Source organism: Lipotes vexillifer, unplaced genomic scaffold (assembly GCF_000442215.2).
Source record: "Lipotes vexillifer unplaced genomic scaffold, Lipotes_vexillifer_v1.1 scaffold1491, whole genome shotgun sequence".
NCBI lineage: Eukaryota > Metazoa > Chordata > Mammalia > Artiodactyla > Lipotidae > Lipotes > Lipotes vexillifer.
Window position 1 is genome coordinate 12,421 of NW_006771679.1, and position 24,823 is coordinate 37,243.

The 24,823-nt window shown below is 35.5% G+C and overlaps 1 protein-coding gene across 3 annotated transcripts in view; it reads right to left on the minus strand.

Moving 5' to 3' along the window:
• Positions 1-807: 807 nt before the first annotated feature.
• DIS3 (DIS3 exosome endoribonuclease and 3'-5' exoribonuclease) overlaps positions 808-24,823 on the minus strand; it is a 28,124-nt gene continuing 4,108 nt past the window's right edge. For all 3 annotated transcript variants that reach the window (XM_007447091.1, XM_007447092.1, XM_007447093.1), the window contains exons 4-21: positions 24,370-24,443; positions 17,100-17,267; positions 16,182-16,346; positions 14,907-15,020; positions 14,642-14,779; positions 13,916-14,062; positions 13,023-13,139; positions 12,658-12,759; positions 11,662-11,726; positions 11,490-11,574; positions 9,670-9,797; positions 7,043-7,129; positions 4,998-5,154; positions 3,411-3,625; positions 3,134-3,302; positions 2,845-3,003; positions 2,022-2,144; positions 808-1,141 (exon numbers count right to left, since the gene is read on the minus strand). In XM_007447091.1, the coding sequence (XP_007447153.1) occupies positions 1,058-1,141; positions 2,022-2,144; positions 2,845-3,003; positions 3,134-3,302; positions 3,411-3,625; positions 4,998-5,154; positions 7,043-7,129; positions 9,670-9,797; positions 11,490-11,574; positions 11,662-11,726; positions 12,658-12,759; positions 13,023-13,139; positions 13,916-14,062; positions 14,642-14,779; positions 14,907-15,020; positions 16,182-16,346; positions 17,100-17,267; positions 24,370-24,443 (2,297 nt within the window). In that variant the 3' untranslated portion in view covers positions 808-1,057. The remainder of the gene's footprint in view (positions 1,142-2,021; positions 2,145-2,844; positions 3,004-3,133; positions 3,303-3,410; positions 3,626-4,997; positions 5,155-7,042; positions 7,130-9,669; positions 9,798-11,489; positions 11,575-11,661; positions 11,727-12,657; positions 12,760-13,022; positions 13,140-13,915; positions 14,063-14,641; positions 14,780-14,906; positions 15,021-16,181; positions 16,347-17,099; positions 17,268-24,369; positions 24,444-24,823) is intronic.

The window sequence follows — 24,823 nt, forward strand, 5'->3', positions numbered from 1 at the left end:
AACCTGGTACAGTGTCGGAACTTCAGAAATTGAATGAGCCAAGTAAAATGTTTTAAGGTAACTCTATCTCAAAATATTCTTGAAGACACCTATTTTATCATTAATAATCTTTGTGGTCGACAAGGAAGTAGGCACGGGCACGCCAAGCAGCAGCACTTCAATCTTTCCCTTTAATGTCCTCATGCAACCCCTACTTTCCTCCATAATCTGATATATATGCAATTTAAAAGCCATTATTAATTGCCTCCTTATCTTATAAGTGACACGATGTGATGTTTAAAGGGCCATCTCTATTCTTTCTTTGAAACCTAATGCCTTATTTTCGGGGAGATATTTGAGCTGAAGTTCAAGGATGATGATCACACATTATCTGGTATTAAAGAAACAACTATTTTTCCAGTTAGATCAAAATATTTTACTTCACCTTCCTTCAACACCCAATTCCCAAACATTCACAGCTGTTTAAGAACCACTAATAAAATGCAGGAGGCTTTTAACAGTACAGGAACACTTAGTGTAAGTCAGGTAAATTAAAGGTGGCAAAGGAGATTAAATGCTGAAGTCCCCGACGGCTCCTGGCTTCACTGTCTTGAAACCTAAAAACTGCCGTACCACACACTGACAGCTTTCAAGACTCAGAGAGAATAGACTGTTGCTTCTAAAAATGTTATATTTCCTCCATAGGAAAATTATAGTTTTTTTCTACCAATAGTAGATAATCAAATTACTTATGCAAAATTCATCTCCTCTTCAGTGAGCAGATGAGTGCTCCCTTTAAATGATCTTTACAGATCCCTCAAGTTGTTATCCTGTCACTATTTAAGTGATGGTTATTCAATCGAATTTTTCTGCATAAATAGTTCTGTTCAATCCAGAAAGGAAGCAGTATGATGGGACAGACACAGTCAACAGTTCAATAAAAATGCAAATTTTAAAAATTATTAAAATGTGCTTAGAAGTAACAAACTGTATCACACACTTCTTAGGTTTACAAGTGTTCCCTCAAGATTTTTTTTTAAGGAAACCAATCTTTGAAGTTTTTTTTTCTTGACTGTAGCTATTTTTGAAGCTTCTTCTTCTTTCTCTCTGGTTCACTAATGTCCATGTTTGAAGTATCAGTAGGAACGCTTATTCCTGGTATCTAAAGTAATGCAAATGGGAAAAATAGGTGAGTAAAAGCGTAAAATAAGGAATAAATCTTTCTCATCTTCCCCTTCCCCACTGACGCTTTTAAGTTCAAAAAGATGCAGGGGGGGCTTCCCTGGTGGCGCAGTGCTTGAGAGTCCGCCTGCCGATGCAGGAGACGCGGGTTCGTGCCCCGTTTCGGGAGGATCCCACATGCCGCGGAGCGGCTGGGCCCGTGAGCCATGGCCGCTGAGCCTGCGCGTCCGGAGCCTGTGCTCCGCAAATGGGAGAGGCCACAACAGTGAGAGGCCCGCATAACGCAAGAAAAAAAAAAAAAAAAAAAAAAAAAGATGCAGGGGTGGCAGGGGGAAGAAGGAGCAGTAGATTTTCTGCACGATGTATGTGTTGGTATATATTTCACACACGAAGGAAGACTGGTTCAGAATGTAAAAGGCAGACATGATCTCAGCAGGTAGAAGCATGTCATTTGGGAAGGGTGTGTTTAACCACAACGTTCAATTTATCCTAGCTGTGCGCCACTCTGTCAGGATCAGAGGCCTCAGGTGTGTCGGGGGCAGAGCCAAGGTTAAGAACCAATGTCTTAAGTGAAACACACTTAAACTTGATCTTCAAAAGTGCAGATTTCAGAAAGAACTAGGCAGATCTCAGCACTCCACTTTTGGCCCCAAGGACCTCAGGAGAAGCCCAGATGCCTGGGTTCCCATGGCCTAAGGAAATCAGTGAGAAAATAGGATTTCCTATGCAGATATTTGTCCTTCACAATACTTACAGAATTCTATCCTTAAACAGAAATAACTTATGACTATATCACTCTCTTTCACAAAATACGTACTGTTTACTCCACCACAACATGGACACTCTAAGTTTGGTCTTACCTCTGGTTCTACCAGGGACATTCGGATTTTCTGATGCTGAAGATTAGATGAGTCTAACATGATTTTCACTTTAACTTTATCAAATATATGAAACACTGTATCTTCTATTTTAAGTGATGGTATCTAAACAAAACACATTTTACTATTTTTAATTGCTTTCTTACACTTGAGGCTTGGTTCTAATTCATTATAATTTATCTTCCATATTAATTTAAAAGTTTAAATTCTAAAATAACTTCAATATTTATTCAGCATCTAGCTGTTCAACATAACAAAAACCACTAATCTAACAAACTCACATACATATGACCTAATTATGTGCAAACCTCCCCCTTTCATTAATGTGGTCCCAATATATATTCATTAACTGTAGGATTCTCACCCCTTTAATTAGCAAATTGTTGGTGTTATACAGGAGCACAAAGGTAATGTGGGCAGAATTTACTGTTCTGTAGTTCTACTAAGATTAGGGAAGTAGGGAGTGTGTCAGGTAAGAGACACTTGGAATTGGTTGAAAAAATTCCCTTCTTGGAGCTATAAACAGCCATTTATTCCTTTACTTTAATCCATTTGTCCACTAGGGACAAAGCATAATTCAAGTTTTCCTTAGAGGGGAAAACTTTACATGGTATAAAAGAAAGAAATGATGAACAACTTTTGTATATGGGAAGATATACTGAGCCGAGAAATTGTGAGTAAAACAATAAGCTTAGCTAGCATAAAGTTCTGTAGGGTACAAAAATAATTTTACCTTTTATAGGTACCATTTGCAACTGTCCCCCCTCCAAAAAAACCCAAAATAAAAACATTAGAAATACTGTACCTCATCATCGTAAGTAAGCCGTGGCTTTGGTTTGTCCTTTTCTTCAAAAAACACTGTACCTTCTAAACCATACTTTGGAATTAACACCACAAGAGCATTCTTTCTCACAAATAGAATATAAGCTTCTTCACTTACTATTCCTTTGCTTTTGAAAAATAACTGTAAAAAAGCATACAACCTTATCAATGATTGTCTTAAAATATTTTGAAGTTAACAAAACAAAACAAAAATTCTGCAATTAAAAGTGAACGAAACTTCATTTCTAACATTAGTGATAGAAGGCAAATACCTGGGTATGAAAAGCCACAGATGCCCGCTGAGCGTACTGTGCCATTTTGTGCCGAAAATTGAGATTTTTACATAAATCTGCAAGCTTGTGTTTGTCTGTCAACTCTGGGTAAGTGCAGTCAGCCCCGACAGCCACAGCCAACAACCGATGAACGATGATGTCTGCGTATCTAGATATATGAAGGAGAAATAAGAATCATGCTATGTTAGCATTAAAATGTTCTTTTAAAATTTGAAATCAACTGTTTTCTATCTCTAATTTCATAAGGAAAAAGTACCTTCGGATGGGTGAAGTAAAATGTGTGTATATTGGGGATGCTAAGCCATAGTGATGAAAATCAGTATCCATTCCAGAGCAGAAGTACACAGCTTGCATCATGCAGCGAGTTGCCAATATTCTTAACAGGGTGTTTAGATATGGGAAGGTAAGTGAATCAGCCTGGTCCAAAGAGTCAGCCAAAGCCTTGGCTGTATCAGTTTTAATTTCCAAATTCTGTGGATAAAGAAGAGGGGAAAACGCATCATATTAAACATTTTAAAATCAGTACCAGCATGTCTTCAAAATATAACCAATCAGATTGAACAAATATGGTGTTTTTTGACCACGTATTAAGTGTTTATATTTTTTATCCTTAACCTAGGAGAACTAAAAATAAAGTTATAAAAAGTAATGGTTGTTTTTTGCAACATTAGACTTTAAATTTTTCTGAACACATTTGAAGGTACTACAGTATCAACATTCTTAAGAAATTTCAAGGGGAAGAGAATACTGGGAGCACTAGTGCTCTCTCTCAAAGTCCAATCTGTATTCGCCTTATCTCTGTTGGGGTAGAAAAAAATCAGAGTAGATCTGGATATTTTTCAGCATATCTGGATTTTCTCTGCAGAGAGTTTCCCTCCATTCAAAGTAGAAGTAAAGACCAGAGGCAAAATAAAACTGTACTGGTTACTACAGCTCAACGTGCTGATATAGCAATTGGCTGCTTGTTTTACTTTGGGAGATGAGGCAAAAATACTTGTATCCTCCTTCCTCTACCCATGTCATAGAAAGAAATAGGACAGTAAGAGAAAATTCTCCAATTTACAGTACAATCCTTGGAGCAGAAGAGAAGCTGATTCTGTTCTGATGGATATGATAGGAGCAGGCCTAGCATAAAGGTCTGAAAAATCAGAAACCAACGTCATCCTCTTAGAATAATACCCTGAAATCCAACACTCCTTCTTCCAGTTCTCTTCTGGACAGGAAAGATGGGGCCTGAGCAAGTGATCCAAAGAAAACCAATGCAAGCCACAGTTACCCCAAGGGTAGGGATAATCATGCCTAAATAAGTCTACTAACCAGAGGCAGGGAGCATAAGGGGCTGAGGAAATGGGTGCCCTTTCTATGTTTTTCCTTTTTCCACATATGCAAAAATAGACTTCTTTCTTAGGGACATGACATAAAGAGGGCTTAAGTGAGTTGAAGATAAAGAGAAAAAAAAAACTATGTTAAGTCTCTAAAGGTAGACAGTTTGGAGGAGGCATGAAGTAACACAGGCATAAAGAACATGTGTAAAGGCACAGAGATATGGAAGAGCTTAATACGTTCAGGATATTATAAATAACTTAGTCTGGAATACCTGGCTTTAGTATAGGGCTCTCTTTATTTAAAGACATTAAAGGATTTTATTAAACAAATGATTTCAAGGTGTGAAGAGATGACCACACCCAAGTTAGATGACTTCTTTTTTAATTAAAAGAACTACGGGCATATTTTTGCATCAGGAGACAACAAAATTTTTATGGAAATGTAAATATAGATTATTCAGTGCAATGGCTGGATCACTACACAAATACAGATGCTTTTTCAAACTATGTGACCTTACCTTGGATTTAGCTGCCTTAACAAGAATTTCGTAATTTGATGGAGGAGGGGCAGGATGTTTTCGAAGCAGAGCATGCTCAGAAAATTCTTCGTGAATTTTTTTTGCAACAGAGATGTTGGCAAGTAACATAAATTCTTCCACCATGGAATTTGTTTCTCTGCCAATGGCAAAATCGTTAAATAAGGAAAAAGAATGAGACTTCTATATATCATTCACAGGTGACCTTCTCTACCAAGAGATAATGAAAATTCCTATGTAAACATTCATGTGTGTGTGCACATGTATTTTTTTAAGAACTTAGTATCCCTTTCATTTCTCAGCTACTGTGCTAACAATCTCTTACTATGCATCTATTCCATGAGTAAATCTCACACTAGAAGAGACTTTACAAATGGCATTAAAAAACAGAAGCTTTACTAACTCTAGTAATATATAAAATCTAAATCATAAGCATTTTCACCTCTTTATACTGAGTACAAAAAGATTTTTATTCAATTATAAGTCCACAGAAATAAAGTTTTCTAAGAATTAAAAGCTATTTAGGTCATATCAATTTTGGCTTTAAAAAAATGAAAACTTTCACTAATAAACTTTCACCCCCAAATGAAGAGATATTTAAAATAGCTATTTTGGGTGCGTATTATGGCCCAGGCATTGTGCTATAAGTGCTATACACATTGTGATATGTGTGTGTGTATACATACACATATATAATACATATACACACATATGTATATATATATGGATATAGATATTAGTCCTGTTTTGCAGATGAGAAAACTAAAGATGTGTAACATTATTCTCTTGCTCAAGATTAGAATTATCAGTAGAAACAGGATCTGAGCCCATATGATCTGACTTCAAAGCTCTTAACCAATGTGATATTGTTTTCCATTCTACATAGCCTATGTCCACTTAAAATTTAGTTTAGTAAATGATCTGTGTTCTGTTTAATAGTGCTTTCTTTCTCCCAAGTTACTGAACATGCATTATTAATCTGTCATTCATGTTTCCATTTTTAACAACATCTTATAACTTCTTGACAAGATTCCTAAAATATATTATTATTATTTTTTTAATATTAGGAAGACCTCTAATTGTACCTTTAAAACTATGGGACAATCTCTTAGAAATGTGGTTTTTCTTCTTGGTAAGAAGAAATGGGTGATGTTCTCCTTTGGCAAAACTAGATTCAAGGTCTTCCTCAAAAAAGCCCTTGGTATTGGGTTCACTGTTTCTATTAACATTAGACTTATTTGCACAGAAATTCACCCAAAGGTATTTTTAAATTTTAGCTCTAATGCTATAATGCACACACTGGTCCTAACTAACAAACTTGAGTATATTCCCATTTTTAATCCTTGGTCATCTACTAGAAAAGTGTAAATGCATGATTGATTTCAGATCACCTTACATAATAGGCATGGAAAAGAGGCCTAACTCTGATTTAATCAAAACCAACCTTGCTTCCTAAATCTTAGCCCAAATCAATAAAACTGTAACAACAATACCTAACCTCTGACTATTCTTCACAACACCCTATGAGGTAGGTACCATTACCAATCCTATTTTACTGACAAATAAATCGAGTCATAGAGAGGTCAAATAACTTGTCCGGGGTCACTGGCAGAAGTGGGATCCAAATCTAGGCAGTCTGGCTTCAAAGCCCAGTGTTTGGCCACTATTCTACCCTATCACAGTATATTCTCTACTAAATACTTAAGAAATTAATGAGGGCAATCTTCCTTTACTTACCATAGCTATTACTAGTCAAGTTCTAATATACCACACATTAAGACAAACCAAACTGGCAGTTTTCCTTTTATAATATTTATCTTATAAATAAGATACATAAGTTTTATATAAGAAAGACTAGAAAGTGAAATCATTTATTTTTCTCTATATTTCATAAGTAAAAAAACTGTAGAAATCATAACCCTACTAAAAATAGATATTTGGGGTACAAATATGTTTTATTAATATATATACTAGCTATTACCTTAAAATCAAAATTTTATCTACTATCCATCAAAAAAATTGCATACCTAAGTTCCTTGGTCTGCAGATCGATAGGATCATGAGTTTCACTGTCCATGTGGAATCGAACTTCTGGAGAAGAAAGAGTCAAAGCCCTAAATAAGATAAAGAGGTGAATCAGTCATGTGAGCAGTAACAGATATAATTCTGGAAGTGACTCTTTTAAAACAGAAAATGATTAGAGCAAGTGCATAACAGTTTTTCTTATGAAAGCTTTATGACCATCTGCTAAATTTTATGTTCCATTTTCACGGATAGCCTAATATTTTACAGTTCTAAAATGCATTTAAAAAGGGAGGACAGTAGCAACACAACAAAATGAGTCCTTGTGTTTCTCAGGATTTGAATGACTTCTGTACCAAAACTGAGTTTTTACTTAGCTGCAAGAGTTTGTAATCAGCTTTATAAATAAAGAAGGTAATCAACAGTATTTTATTTACTACAGGAAACAATGTATTAGGGTGAGGGATGGTGGAGAGAAGCAAAAGGGAAGCTGCCGTGGGTAGATCAGTAACATCAGAAGATCCCCAGTTCGCAAGTATCTTCCACATACACTCAACCAAGGAGAGGAGACAAACTACAACTAATGTCACAAACACTAATGGCTATTAATATGAGTGCTGTGGGTCAGAGAGTACACTAGGCTAAGTCCTTTACATGCACAGTTCATTTAATGATTTGGCAAGTTTTCCTTTGAAAAGTAAATTCCCACAAGGCAAGGCAGGTATAATGTTTCTACACACCTTGATGCTATTTTCATCAGGTCAGCTCCAACTCAACCTAAAACTAAGAATTTTAATGAGGCTGGGTAACTTTGGACAATCACAAAGAAGGGAAAAAGATGATTTGGGGAAAGTTAAGTGGGATTCCAAGTCCTTTTTTCCCTTGACTCTTCACCTTCATTAGAAGAACTACAGAAGAAATACTAGAGAGGGAATCCCGACAAATATTCCCTTCTTTCCATGCATAATTTACAATAAGGTTCTAAACCACAATTAATCTGTGTTAATCAATGCATCTTGACCTAAAGAGCAAGGTATACTAATCACATTTTGATCACTTTTTCTTCACAGAACATTTAAAACATGACATTTATTCTTTAACATAGACATATGATAGATATAATTTAAGACGCAACATATCCTTTAAGAAGGTGAAAGACACCAATTTTTTTTACTGATTCCTTTCTCTTTTCATCCTAAGACTGAGAAGACTCGATGATATGTTTTACCAGTAGATGACTATCTATCAATACTTACAAAACTAGAAATACAGTGTTCAGGTTAACGAAATACCTTTCCTGTCCTAATTAGCGGAAGCTGTTACAGATGCAAATTTGCATCTCTTACTTTAAAACTGCCAAAATAAATACAGTTTCAATTTGTTTTATTCACTTTGCTTTTACAACAAACTTTCTTCTGATGACTGGCATACTGAAAACCTTCAATAAACGAATACTTTGATGAAAAATGTGTTGTTTTGTACTACAAAAGAAATCTAACTATACTCCTCTTATTTACATCTTAATGACAAACTTGAGCAATAGTTTCATTGGGTTTTACTACATCCAAATTATCCTTACATAGTTCCAAGTTTCATATTAAGGATCATGAGAAAATTCCCAGAAAACTGAAGTGTGAGTAGAGATATGCTGAGGGTTGGCTCAGCATAAATACCTAGAACAACACTGTCCAATGGAACTTTCTGCAGGGATGGAAATGTTCTCAATCCACCTTGTCCAACATGGTAGCCACTAGCCAAATGTGGCTACTGAGGACTTGAAATATGGCTAGTGTGACTCAGGAACTGAATTTTTTATTTTAATTTTAATGAATTTTAATTTAAATAGGCACAACTTATGAAAACAGCACAGATCTAGAGTTTGCACTCCCCAACAAAAACACTTTTAGTAATTACTTGTGACCCTACCCTGGATGGGCACGGGAACCCAGAGACCAACATATGAAAGGCTCAAGAACCTGCTTTACTCTGACAGTTGATGTTTTTCAAGAATCAAATTTCTTCCAACTATTTCAACAAGTTTGGGTACTTGGATACTCCTTAAAACTCCTCTGCAGTTTGGCAAATGCCATGATATAACAGCTAAAAGATGTAAACCTGCCACTAGCAATCAGATCTTTGGAAAGACTGCTTCTAGGTAACTTTTTTTTTTTCTAGGTAACTCTTAATCATTTAAAAAATGAAGGTGTTGGATTAAACAACCTCTAAAATCTCTTCCAACTCTAAGTGCAAGAAGGACTTCATCTATATTTATTTAAACATCTGAAAACCAATGTTCAATCTTGAAACTCATTTCTAATTAAAATCAGGAACAATCCATAGAACAGTCTTAAGACAATCTTGCCTTCCTAGAATTTCTTCAAGATCTTTAACTCAAACATATCAAGATCTTTGACACAACAGAACTCTTGAACAAACATCAGTCCAGAATCAAGCTGCTAATATTTAAAAAGGTATCTAGAAGAAATGGAATGTTTCTACTCAAGAGTCCCTATTCAGCCTATTAAATAATTTATCACTGTCCATGATAAAACACTTTAAAGAGTTTACAAGTTATCTTAATGCCAGGATAGGTGAATCAAGACAAATCTTAATAACTATTTTTGAAACGTACCCATTTTCAATTCTTCCTTTTTTCAAAATTTTAGCTAGTTTATTTAGTCCACGGAGACTAGTAGTAATACTATCATTCATGGTTGCTGAATCAATTCTCATCTGAGCTTCAGCATATGTAAGGGAAGCCTAAAAAAGAAACCATATGTTAAAACAACGCTTATAAAAACTGGCTTACTATGTTCTCATATTTCCACTACATAAAATCCATGATTTCAGAAAACCTAAATTCAATAACAAAAGAAGAGATTCCTATCTATAATATTTATACTCCACACCTATGATTTCTGGTTCATTTACTCTTATCTGATGTATTACACAACATAAGGGAACTTATGTTAAAACAAAATAAAATGGTAGAATTGTTAGTAAATAGTTTAAACTCTTTACTCATAGTTCAGTTAATGAATAAATACTTAGGTAATGTTAAAATAAAATAAAAGGAAGGTTAGATTATTCTCTGATAATGACTGTAAAGTGAAATCCTTTCCAGAGAACCAATACTGCCTTACTCACTGCAAATAATTAATAAAATTGTAATAGTCTAGACATCGTGTTTTATAGGAAATCTACTAAATACCCAAAATTAGGTATTTAACCTAAGAATCGGAAAAATCATAGTAGAAAACATTAATTTCCAATTACATTCCAAATATACAAATAGCACCTCTGTTCCTATTTCCCTCCTTATGGAAAATACCATTTTTTAGCTTTTTTTTTTCTAAGCAGTTTTTTTTTTTTGGCAGTACACGGGCCTCTCACTGTTGTGGCCTTTCCCGTTGCAGGGCAGAGGCTCCGGACGCGCAGGCTCAGCGGCCATGGCTCACGGGCGCAGCCGCTCCATGGCATGTGGGATCTTCCCGGACCGGGGCACGAACCCGTGTCCCCTGCATCGGCAGGCGGACTCTCAACCACTGTGCCACCAGGGAAGCCCTAAGAAACTTTTTGAGTAAAAATCAGGAATAGTACAAGAGAGTCAGGTGATGCAGACCAGGTCAGATTCTTGGGAGAACCAACTTATCTATTAGGGCATAAGAGTTCCCCACCTAAAAATGTTTTCTGTTATATGTTTACTAATTTTTTTTTCATATAATTTTGTTACACTGACCAAGTCTAGGAGAATTATAAACTCATCCTATTTAAAAATACTAATCTAGGAAATTTAAATCATTCCCACATTACTATCTGTCAGTTTAACACTGCTTTCTTTCCAATCATTAGCTGATGGAAAAGAATGATGTCAAAGGGAGAGAAAAAGCAGGTAAACTTGGAAAACAGATCATTGGAAGAAAAGTGGTTTGGCAAACATCAGAGGTAGATTAGGGCAAAATGAGAACACAAGGGAATCTGGGGAAAAGTATTTAAAAAAGGAGAAGAATGAGAAACATAATCTGGCTCCATTCTGTGTGAACATCGAGCTCAGGCTAGTCTTACCGGAATTCAACCATGATTTATCGCATTATTTCAGTGAGAAAATGTGAGGAACAAGGAGACGGTGTACATGCCATCTTATAAAATACTAACCAGTTATAAACTGGGACAACTTCAAACACTGGAGCTCCTGAGTTAGGGCTAAAAGAAACCTACTCGGTCTCCTCAAGTATATAGGCTTGGTAAGTTTCTGAATACAGGAAAACTGCCACATAAACTCATTTCTAAATAACAGCAAAAATTAAGCAAATAACTGAAAACAACTAGAGCTTGCTGCAACACTGGGGAAAAACTTATTATTATTAATAAGCCTAACTTTTTCAAAACAATCTAGAACATTGTTAAAAGCACCAAAGATGTTAAACATGAAGTAGTAACCATGAAACCAACCTTTGAATTAATGACACTTTTTGTAAACCTTGTTTTTAAGATTTCTGCATTGTGATTCATTTCCCAAATACATGAAAATGCCAACCTATGAGGAAAAATAGATGGTATCTGTTAATGGGAATCAGTTAAAGTAGTAAATACTATGTTTTTATGAAGAAATGTGTATAAGTACCTGTCAACGTTAGATCTTAGGGAACATAAGTTAGAGCTAAGCAACTCTGGAACCATGTCAATCCTCTGGAACAAATAAAATAGAGTTGTGGATTACTGAGCTGTTACCACACGTTTTTTGAGGTTCTACTCTCAAATATCAATAGCATTGATCTTACAAGGGGAAAAAAAGGCCTTCGAGAAAAGAAGTGAGAAAATGTGAAATAAAAAGTCTATTTCTAGAAAAGTAGTTACAAACAATTTTTACAAGATGGAAGCAATGAAAGAAAACTGGATTTCATGTCAGTCGGTCTAAGTTTAAGCTCTCTACACTACCCACCTAGCTGTGCTCTGAAACTTTGAAATCTCTGGTCTGTACAATACGTTTGTACTAGATAACAGACACAGGCCCTAACAGCTCTACGACTGGACCTTCCTCCAAGACTTCACACAAACTACATGGTGTTTTCAACATTCTAAGAAAAGAGAAACACTAAATTTTTATGGAAAAAAGCTACACAGAAGAACTTTGACAATGAATTTACCACAGACTAAGCTTAACTTTCCCTTCTACTTTCACAATTTTTCTCTGTAAGTTTATGGGAGCATACTTAATGAAGAATAAATGGTAAATTGTGACAGAACAGATTCGACTTAACTATATATAAGAAACAGAAAATATATTAATTACCCACCAATAATAAGTTAAATGCTACACAACAATTTGTATCAACTACATCTACTTGTTATAACAAGACACATTGCAATTTTTTCACTGATTTAAGGCCATCTTATTCTATGTATGTCTTTTAGCTAATTCATGTACTATTCTAGACTGTTCAAGAATCCAAAAGTGTCCATGATTTTGACAAACTGCACAATTAACAAAGTAGTAATTCATATTTCACTATATACTAAGGCTGTCCTCAAGAAATACCTCAGATGGTTTTATTATTAAGAATAAAACAGATGATGGAAATGATGTATCAAAATTCCACTCTAAATTTAACATATTTACCTTTTCACAAAGATACACAGTTGTTCCCCTTCTAGCTGATTCTTGATCCAATGCATTTCCTGGTCTAATAAAATGGCTAACATCGGCAATATGAACACCAACCTTAAAAAGATAAAAAGGATGTCAACATGCTTAATTGGGTAAATGTACTAATGGAGTTCTAATGAGAAGAAATATGGCTAAAAGGAAAAAGGACCTTAGTCACAGTTACCATTTCAACTTTTTACGTGCCCATTAGTCTCTGCAGCTACAACTGACTCTACTTGACATAAATAACTCACAAATAAATTCTACAATGGGTCAAAAGAAAATTAACTCAAGACCAGAACTATATTTGGATAGAATGTCATTATAATTATGAATACCTCCAAATTTCCACTTTCAAGTTCTCTACAATGGAGAGCATCGTCTATATCAGTACATCCTGGGGGGTCCACGCTACAAACACACAGATGTCTCAGGTCTTCTCTGTTTTTCATGTCCTAGAAGATGCCACATTATTAAGAAAGTAAAAACTATTTTGGTGGTACAGATGTAACACAAGCTCTTATACAATCAACAATACCTATAAATTAAAAAAAAAAAAACAGCTTTATTTCTTAACTATAACTGTACATCGTGATTTATAACTTGTGAACTCTTCATCTTAGGAAAATTTGACATAAGCTAATGTCTGTCCCCTAGAAAAGTCTGTCTTTCAGTAAAGCAAATGATTTCCGTGATACCTAAGAGTTCTGTACCAAACTAAATGCAGGGGAGGAGGGGACTACGGTTTCTACATATTTTAAAAAAACATATACAGGGCTTCCCTGGTGGGGCAGTGGTTGAGAGTCCGCCTGCCGATGCAGGGGACACAGGTTCATGCCCCGGTCTGGGAAGATCCCACATGCCGTGGAGTAGCTAGGCCCGTGAGCCACGGCCGCTGAGCCTGCACGTCCGGAGCCTGTGCTCCGCAACGGAGAGACCACAGCAGTGAGACGCCAGTGTACCGCAAAAAAAAAAAAAAAAAAAAAAAAAAAAAAAACAAAAAAAAAAAAAAAAAAAAAAAAAACAAAAAAAAAAAAAAAAAAAAAAAAAACAAAAAAAAAAAAAAAAAAAAAAAAAACAAAAAAAAAAAAAAAAAAAAAAAAAACAAAAAAAAAAAAAAAAAAAAAAAAAACAAAAAAAAAAAAAAAAAAAAAAAAAAAAAACCATACAGAAATCAAACAAAATTAGTAGCTCAGATACAGTGATTCACTAAGAATTCTTTTCAACATACCTTCTCAGTGATGCTCCAGGGCATCTTTGGTAGAAGGCTAAGAACAGCCTGTGAGAAAGGCTGATGGGGAACATCATGCTCAAGTAACAAAACTTCTGTTTCAGTCTCTTTGTCTCCGACTTCACCTAAATTTTTTACAAAGTGCCCCTAAAACCAAAAGATATTATTAGAAAGGTGTATTTTCCAGCTTTCTGTTTAGCAATTTATATTTTACTATCACATTAAATCCCTGAACCTTTACATATCACTTTAGTATTTCCAAATGTTCTCCACACTTCTTAAAAATGACAACTAGGTAAATTAAAGCTAAAAATGACAAAGACTTCTCAGGTGATTTATAGGGAAGACTTCCCAAGGGCCCGGTTCTCATATAACAAGGTGTCTGTTTATTTCCTATTATTTTTCAAGTTAAAAATGTGCTTCAAGTATCCTACCTTCCAAATTCGTTTATTTACAATCTACTTAGGTCGCAAATGCTGTTTTTGTAGTAGCTGTCACCAAAAGTTATTTGTTAGGAAGTTTGAGTAAAAGTCACCAAATGATTTACATTGGAATTTCCTAAAATCAATTTTCAGATTGGACGTACACTTATCAGGTAACTGAAATACTTCTTGATCTCAGTATGTATTTTATACAAAAGCAGATTCTATTTTCAGTAAAAGAAGCAACTTTATTCCCAAAGTTTTAATTAAATATTCTAAAATAAAATGATTAATTCAAGCTTACATTTGGATATCTGGAATTTCTGGGCCAACCATCAATAGCAACAATAATTCTCTGCCCTTCTAATGTAGAGGCCTGTCTGGTTTCTATCCGAATTCTAGGGATTCTCTTATCAGCAGGAGTGAAGAGATGTCTTCTTGACTACAGAAAATTAGGAAAAAAGATTTTACACATACAAAAAAGGCTGGGGAGGGGGGCAAGGTGAGGGCTGTAAGTTCTATTCAATGTATTTTATTTTCTATTACATAGCAACACGCTCTTTACTCACCTCTTTAATATCAGACTTGGAAAGCATGCCACAATATGGTCTCCAGTTCCTTCTTATTATTCCAACAACTCTACCTGTAGGCTTTAACATTTTTTCACTTACAGCAGTCTTAAGCTGAGATGTAAAAATAAAAGTAAAAATCTTCAGTTATCTTTCCTGTAAGGATAGTGAGACAATTTCCCTTCAAAATTAGAATACAGATACTTTCTCAGGCAGTAAATTATGACATAAAACTATGGAATTTTGATGTTTCAAAATTCTAGGCAACAGCATGCCAAACAAAACTACAGAAACAGTTCCATAGTAAAGCACTACAAAAAACCAAAAGTAACTGAATAAATATGTAAGAACTGGACTCTGCAGTTTTAATATGAAGATTTACTGACTTGCACACATGTGCACACACACACACACGCACACGCACAGGTCTGCTAATTAAAAGACTAGGATTTTAGTACTAGTTTTCAATAATTAGCTGAGTGGCATTCATTAATTCATTAAAAAAGAGATGTATCTTTAAAGGTTCGTCCTTATCCAAAATATAAACCCAAACAAATAATAGTTATTAGAAACAGCAGAAGAACCTTATGGTATTTCACCTCTAACACTCTCCTATGGCCTGCACTCTGCAAAGATAATGTTATAGTAAGACTCCAGAGTAGTGAATATAATTCATATAAAGAGAACTACTACTAACGTTGTGTGAATTCCAACTAATTGTATTATTCTTGTAATTCTAAAATGGGAAGATAAATAGGTCATATCAGGTAGACTTTAGGTCAAAAGAAACAACTGAAAGCACTCTCTTCATAATAAATATGGCAATAGAGAAGGAATTAAACAGACCCATTTGTAAGGGCCCAGAAGTACATCTCTTATGCTGAGGAACTTTAACATTACATAAACGCATTTCAGAAAATCTAAAATTTGTATTTACTTAAACCTCACTAATTCAGCCAGATCGTACACCTGAATGTCAGAATTCAAGTTTCATACTCAAGTCTTTTTGTATTTAAACCTTTGTTTAATTTGAGCAAAAGAAGACATTAATTTAAAAGCAGACTACTTAGAGGAAAAGAAATCAACTATGTGTATGACACATATTATTAAACTGACAGAACTATAATTTTATTCATTATACATAGCGAATAAAATAAATATTAATCAAATAAATCTGAAAGCAATGAAACTTGTTTAATTTTTTCCAAAGACAATACATTAACAACTTATTCAAAGCTACACAGACAAAAAAATAAAACTTTCTTGGTTTCATACAATGCATTCTCTCTCCTCTTCTTTCTCCATATCATCTTCATTTTGACCTTCGTCAAGTAAAACCACAGAAGATGGTGCTACCCACTGATTCTTCGGAAGAAGCTCCACAGCCACAATATCTTCATGAATAGCTCGGTTTAAATTTTTAAGTCCTTGTAAGATTATCTGTGTGAAACAGCAAATGACACGTGCCCAGATATTTTCAAAGGCAATATAATAATGGGAAGGTTGCCTACAGAAGTTTAGATATATTCTGACGTCTCTATGTTTCTATTTCCCCTCCTTTAGATATTTTCTTCCTTTATAGTGGGGCCCTTTACTCTGCCCTCTTAATTTCTCAATAGCAAATAGAAAAAACATGGTCAGAAAATATGGGTTGTGTTCATGGCTCTACCATAATTCTTACATTAGTACCACAATTTCTTAATCTCTCTAAATCTCAGGGTCCTGATTGGTAAAACAAAAAAGAGAGTACCTACTCTTACAGGCAGAGTTGAAAATAAATGAAATGCAGCGTTCAAAGCAATGAGACGAGTACCTGCCCAATAGTGAGCACCCCAAAACAACTGCTATTTGCTTTAAAGTGTGTGAAGCTCTCCAGAGCAATTATACATTATGTAAATAGTATTTCCCACAATAGATCATCATACAGAAAATAGAGGTACCATAGTGGGGTTTTTTTATTGATTAGATTTTTATTCTCTTAAAAGTGGGTTAATAGTTCTCTTCCTCAATAAGCAGTTTTCTGAAAAAGTGATTAATTCTACTAGTATCTATGACCTTTCACATAACTTTCTTCAAGCTGATAAATTGGGAGGATAAAGCAAACTTAACTTGTTGTACAAAAATGTTAAACACATGTGAAAAAAAAAGAACAGAAAACATTTTAGTGTAAAAGGAATTTATGTACACACTTGCCTCTTTATTGTCTTCAGTGTCACCATGAACCCATACTGTAGCTTCTAAGTAATTTTCCCTGCTGGCTCTAAATGTCCCTTGAAGGTATGTACCAGATTTTATGCCTTGTTGTAGCTTACTTAATGGAAGATGCTCTGAAAATATTATTTTTCCACTTTCTATTTCATTCTGTGAAATAAACAAACCAAGAGATACAGTTAGTAGTGAGCCTTTTGTATGCTCCATCAGGTATTTTTTAAATACCATCAGGTATTTTTTAAAACAACCATCCACATTATGGTATATACCACTGTATGAATTTGAATGAACATAGCACAGTAAGAAAAAAATGCTTTCTATTCTTAGAAATACACAAACATTTCCATTTCATTATATTTAGGTGTCAGCTACAGATGCAGAACACTAAGAAACTCTGTGTACCCCCCTACCCCTACCCAGGCCTCCCGGAATGAAGGTGTGTAGTTAGGTGATCAAGTGAGCGAGTAGGTATGTAAAGGGTAATGGAAAGCCTCAACTGCATGAAAAGACTGTGGCTCCTGAAAGCACAAGAAAAGCTATTTTTATTTGGATTATTTTAAACAGCTAAGGCTGTTAGATAGAGGTAGGCTGGCATCTACTGTAGATACACCACAACACCTTCCAGGATTCTCTAAGACCTCAACATCCACAATCCTGATTGCTTGGCTCCTTTAGTCTTCATTTCCTAAATCCCCTACCTTCTGAGGAGATCACTTTACACCTTCTATTTTTCTGCTTAACTCTCCAAGTTCCTTGTCTTCCTTCCTCACTCTCAGATGAAGGACCTCCATCTCCACACTGAGAATCAGAAGCAGTCACTCGAGACCTACTTCACCTCCCTACCACTGAATCTGCTCATCTATGTGAGCATCTTCAACAACTTTGTCCTATAATTACCTTCTCTCTCTGGAATCAAATTTCCCCCCTCTCTACTATAACATTCTCACCATCATATAAATTAATATAACTTATTTTTTTAAAATGTGGACCTATTAAATATTATGATCCATTAAATAAATTAATTAATGATATGGTCTATTAAAATACATTAATTAACTGATTAACTAATTATTTCCTCATAGCCCCAATCTATCACCAAGTCCTAAAATCAACAAAATATTTGTATCAACAAAATATACCCAATATCTGATCTACTTCTCACCACCTTAACTGCTGCTACCATGATCCAATTTTCTGTCTTGTCTCCCAGGGGTACTAAAATATCCTCCTAACTGGAGGACCTTGCTTCTAATCTATTCTCCGTAGAGCAGCCAAATGGATATTACTATTATCCTGCTCAACAGCTGTCTAGCACTCATGGGCTAAAATCCAGTTTTTTTTTCCATGACTCACTACACCCTAAATGATCTGGACTCTACCTACGTTTCTGACTTCATCCCTAACATTTTCTCCCTTGCTCACTCCATCCAGCCACACTTTTAGCTATTTCTTGATCTTGCCAACTTATTCTAACCTCAGAGCCTTTGAACTTACTGTTCCTTCTGCATGAAATGCTCTTCCCCTAGTTAATGTTAATACATGGTTAACTCCCTTACATAATGTAGCTAAAAATGTCTCTGTCTCAAAGCAATTTGCTTTAACATCCCTCCTAGCTCAGCTTAGACATTACTTCTATCAGGAAGCCTTGACATCCCAAATCAGGGTTAGATGCCCTTGCTAAGTTCGGTCAGTTCTCCTATACTGCTTGTTTTGAAAACACAAATGTGTTCCAAAGCAACTGATATATTAAAAAATACCAGGTGACAACACAGGAGCACCTCAATGCATGAGGCAAATGTTAACAGCCATAAAAGAGGAAATCGACAGTAACACAACCATAGTAGAGGACTTTAACACGCCACTTTCACCAGTGGACAGATCATCCAAAGTGAAAATAAAAAAGGAAACACAAGCTTCAAATGATACATTAAACAAGATGGATTTAATTAATATTTATAGGACATTCCATCCAAAAACAACAGAATACACTTTCTTCTCAAGTGTTCATGGATCATTCTCCAGGAGAGATCATATCTTTGGTCACAACTCAAGCCTTGGTAAACTTAAGAAAACTGAAATCGTATAAAGTATCTTTTCTGACAACAACACTATGAGACTAGATATCAATTACAGGAAAAAATCTGTCGAAACTACAAACACATGGAGGCTACACAATATGCTACTAAATAACCAAGAGATCACTGAAGAAATCAAAGAGGAAATCAAAAATACCTAGAAACAAATGACAATGAAAACACGACAACCCAAAACCTATGGGATGCAGCAAAAGCAATTCTAAGATGGAAGTTTATAGCAATACAATCCTACCTCAAGAAACAAGAAAAATCACAAATAAACAACCTAACCTTACACCTAAAGGAATTAGAGAAAAAGAACAAAAAAACCCCAAAGTTAACAGAAGGAAAGAAATCATAAAGATCAGATCACAAATAAATGAAAAAGAAATTAAGGAAATGATAGCAAAGATGAATAAAACTAAAAGCTGGCTCTTTGAGAAGATAAACAAAATTGATAAACTATTAGCCAGACTCATCAAGAAAAAAAAGGGAGAAGACTCAAATCAACAGAATTAGAAATGAAAAAGGAGAAGTAACAACTGACACTGCAGAAATACAAAGGATCATGAGAGATTACGACAAGCAACTATATGCCAATAAAGTAGACAACCTGGAAGAAATGGACAAATTCTTAGAAAAGCACAACCTTCCGAGACTGACCAGGAAGAAATAGAAAATACAAACAGACCAATCACAAGCACTGAAATTGAGACTGTGATTAAAAACCTTCCAACAAACAAAACCCAGGACCAGACGGCTTCACAGGCAAACTCTATCAAACATTTAGAGAAGAGCTAACACCTATCCTTCTCAAACTCTTCCAAAATATAGCAGAGGGAGGAACACTCCCAAACTCATTCTATGAAGCCACCATCACCCTGATACCAAAATTAGACAAAGACGTCACAAAGAAAGAAAATTACAGGCCAATATCACTGATGAACATAGATGCAAAAATCCTCAACAAAATATGAGCAAACAGAATCCAACAACATATTAAAAGGATCATACACCATGATCAAGTGGGGTTTATCCCAGGAATGCAAGGATTCTTCAATATATGCAAATCAATCAATGTGATAAACCATATTAACAAACTGAAGGATAAAAGCCATATGATGATCTCAATAGATACAGAAAAAGCTTTTGACAAAATTCAACACCGATTTATGATAAAAACTCTCCAGAAAGTAGGCACAGAGGAGCTTACCTCAACATAATAAAGGCCATATATGACAACCTACAGCCAACATCGTTCTCAATGGTGAAAGACTGAAATCATTTCAACTAAGATCAGGAACAAGACAAGGTCACCCACTCACCACTATTACTCAACATAATTTTGGAAGTTTTAGCCACAGCAATCAGAGAAGAAAAAGAAATAAAAGGAATCCAAATCGGAAAAGAAAAAATAAAGTTGTCCCTGTTTGCAGATGACATGATACTATACATAGAGAATCCTAAAGATGCTACCAGAAAACTACTAGAGCTAATCAATGAATCTGGTAAAGTAGCAGGATACAAAATTAACACACAGAAATCTCTGGCATTCCTATGCACTAATGATGAAAAATCGGAAAGAGAAATTAAGGAAACACTCCCTTTTACCGTTGCAACAAAAAGAATAAAATACCTAGGAATAAACCTACCAAAGGAGACAAAGGCCTGTATGCAGAAAACTGTAAGACACTGATGAAAGAAATGAACGATGATACAAAGAGATGGAGAGATATACCATGTTCTTGGATTGGAAGAATCAACATTGTGAAAGTGACTATACTACCCAAAGCAATCTACAGATTCAATGCAATCCCTATCAAACTACCAATGGCATTTTTCACAGAACTAGAAAAAAAAAATTCACAATTTGTATAGAAACACAAAAGACCATGAAAAGCCAAAGCAATCTTGAGAAAGAAAAACGGAGCTGGAGGAATCATGCTCCCTGACTTCAGACTATACTACAAAGCTACAGTCATCAAGACAGTATGGTACTGGCACAACACCAGAAATATAGATCAATGGAACTGGATAGAAAGCCCAGAGATAAACCCATGCACATGTGGTCACCTTATTTTTGATTAAGGAGGCAAGAATATACTATGGAGAAAAGACAGCCTCTTCAATAAGTGATGTTGGAAAAACTGGACAGCTACATCTTTAGATGTAGAATGAAATTAGAACACTCCCTAACACCATACACAAAAATAACCTCAAAATGGATTAAAGACCTAAATGTAAGGCCAGACACTATCAAACTCTTAGAAGAAAACATAAGAACACTCTATGACATAAATCACAGCAAGATCCTTTTTGACCCACCTCCTAGAGAAATGGAAATAAAAACAAAAATAAACAAATGGGAACTAATGAAACTTAAAAGCTTTTGCACAGCAAAGGAAACCATAAACAAGACGAAAAGACAACCTTCAGAATGGGAGAAAACATTTGCAAATGAAGCAAATGACAAAGGATTAATCTCCAAATTTTACAAGCAGCTCATGCAGCTCAATATCAAGAAAACAAACAACCCAATCTAAAATTGGGCAGAAGACCTAAAAAGACATTTCTCCAAAGAAGATATACAGATTGCCAATGAACACATGAAAGAATGCTCAACACCAGTAACTATTAGAGAAATGCAAATCAAAACTACAATGAGGTATCACCTCACACCAGTCAGAATGGCAATCATCAAAAAATCTACAAACAATAAATGCTGGAGAGGGTGTGGAGAAAAGGGAACCCTCTTGCACTGTTGGTGGGAATGTAAATTGATACAGCCACTATGGAGAACAGTATGGGGGTTCCTCAAAAAACTAAACATAAAACTACCATACGACACAGCAATCCCACTACTGGGCATATACCCTGAGAAAACCATAATTCAAAAAGAGTCATGTACCACAATGTTCAATGCAGCTCTATTTACAATAGCCAGGACACGGAAGCAACCTAAGTGTCCAACAACAGATGAATGGATAAAGAAAATGTGGCGCATATATACAATGGAATATTACTCAGCCATAAAGGGAAATGAAATTGAGTTATTTGTAGTGAGGTGGATGGATCTGGAGTCTGTCATACAGAGTGCAGTAAGTCAGAAAGAAAAACAAATACCGTATGCTAACACATATATATGGAATCTAAAGAAGAAAAAATGGTTATCAAGAACCTAGGGGCAGGACAGGAATAAAGACAAAGATGTAGAGAATGGACTTGAGGACACAGGGAGGGGGAAGGGTAAACTGGGATGAAGTTAGAGAGTGGCATGGACATATATACACTACCAAATGTAAAACAGATAGCTAGTGGGAAGCAGCCGCATAGCACAGGGAGATCAGCTTGGTGCTCTGTGACCACCTAGAGGGGTGGGATAGGGCGGTTGGGAGGGAGACGCAAGAGGGAGGAGATATGGGTATATATGTATATGTATGGCTGATTCACTTTGTTATAAAGCAGAAACTAACACACCATTGTAAAGCAATTATACTTCAATAAAGATGTTAAAAAAAAATTACCAGGTGATTGCAGAAAACTGCACCTAGCTGAACCAAGCTGAATCCACACACCCGCACACACACACACTCTCAAACATCTATCAGTTACTTCAGATCACTGTGTTTTACGAGCCACAGCACTTCATGTGGTGTAACAACTTTCTGTTCAAATTTAGATAACCCTCTTTTCTCCGCTTCATGAAGTTTCTATGTGTATCCCTAACCACATTTTCCGTAAGCTCTGTGGGTTTCATTATATAATTTTGCACTGCACAGTGACTTCGAGGAACACACACGTGTTACAATAGAACCAACTATAATTTCACCATATCCTACACTTACGCTACCACAGTGCATAATCAAATACTGTGAATCACCAATGTTGGATTACTCCTTGTTTCTTCTTCTAGACCAGTGCTATCCAAAACAACTTTGTGATAAAGGGAGTGTTCTTTTTGTGATCTCCAGTATGGTAGTCACTAGGCACAAGTAGCTCCTGGTTGCTCGAAAGTTGACTAGTACAACTGAGAAACTGAAGTTTTAACCTGAATTAAATTTAAACAGCCGCATGCAACTAGTGGCTACTTATTAGACAGGATAATCCTAAATCTGTATTCTAAAAATCAAGCCCAGCTTTTATTTTCTCACTTCCATTTAGTTTTGTAAAGTAGCTGGTTGAAGACAAGCAGGGATGGAGAAAATGCTGGAAAGACTGGATGTACGTATAATGTTCTATTACATAAAACCTATTTTTATATCAATAGTATCTACCATTTACATTTACCATAGCTGTTTGCCAGGCACTGATATAAGAATTTTATTAACACAACTGTTATCACCTCATTCAACCCTAATAACAACACTATGAAGTCATTATTGCTAAACACACTTTACATACAAGGAAATATCAGCTCACAAAGTTTAATGGTTCCCTCTCAAGTCCACTATGGCAGTGACCCCTTTTCTTATCCCTCTGCCTCTAATCTTGCCCTTGATACAATGCATCATCTTACAAATCGAAATTGTAGTCATCTCCCAAATAAGTAACAATTCTGGTCCTTCTCCTCTGTTCCTCCTAGACACACTCTCATCCAGCTTTAATGCCTTTTAGCCTGACAACATAAGGTAGGGAGCCCAGAATCCTATCTGCTAATTTCTCTTCATAGCAGCCTTTTAGGGAGACCTTTATAAGACAGTTTAAAAATTACTAACAGAATAAATTGTTAAGTCCACACTATCTGGCCCCTTGCCTTCCTGTTCTACCTCTTATGACTCCCTCCCTCCTCCTATGGAATTGATGCTACAGCTGTATGCTCTCTCTGCAGTGCCCACCACTTCTTTGTTTGTCAAATACCTACTCATCACAAGCCAGCCATGAATTCCTTCATTTATTAATCAAACAGATAGTGCCACCTTGTGCCAGGCCCTACTCGAGTTGCTGAGGATATATCAGTAAATAGCACTATTTGAGAAAATCAAGTCTTTAGGGATGACATTTTGATAAGAAGTCTATTAGAGCCACTCGTGTTGTTTATAACCCAACTCCTATTCCAATTCCAGCTTACCCACCGATATTCCATTTTTTAAATTTGTTACCTATAAGCCTAACATCTGGAAGTGGCTTCATTAATAATTTCACTTTTCAAAAACAAAATAAAACAAACTCAAACATACCCCTTCTTCAGACAAACAAGCAAGACGATCTATGAGTTCAGGGTTAGCAGTTAGGCTTTTTACATATTCTTCACCTGAAAAATAAGTTTTTTGTTCTTGATAAATTCAAATGTGTTTTTCCCCCTTAGATATGTTTTTTTCCCCTTCTTTTGTTTGTGACAGTACATATGGCAATTTTATTTTTGAGGGGGGTAAGCCCTCTGTTGAGGTGGTCACGCCCAAAAGGCAGTGGGTCAAGTATAGCTATAAGCTTTCATTGCTAAGCCAATTCCAAGTCTTGATAGGGAAATTAATAGCCACTCGAGGCACAACTCACTTAGCTTTAGAAATGCTGAGAAATCAAAAAAAACCCAAAAATATCACATTAAGTTATACAGGACTATGAAAATACCAAATGGTCAAATGAACATCCGATTATGGGCCTGATGATAGTTTTTATATGCATTAGCAATCA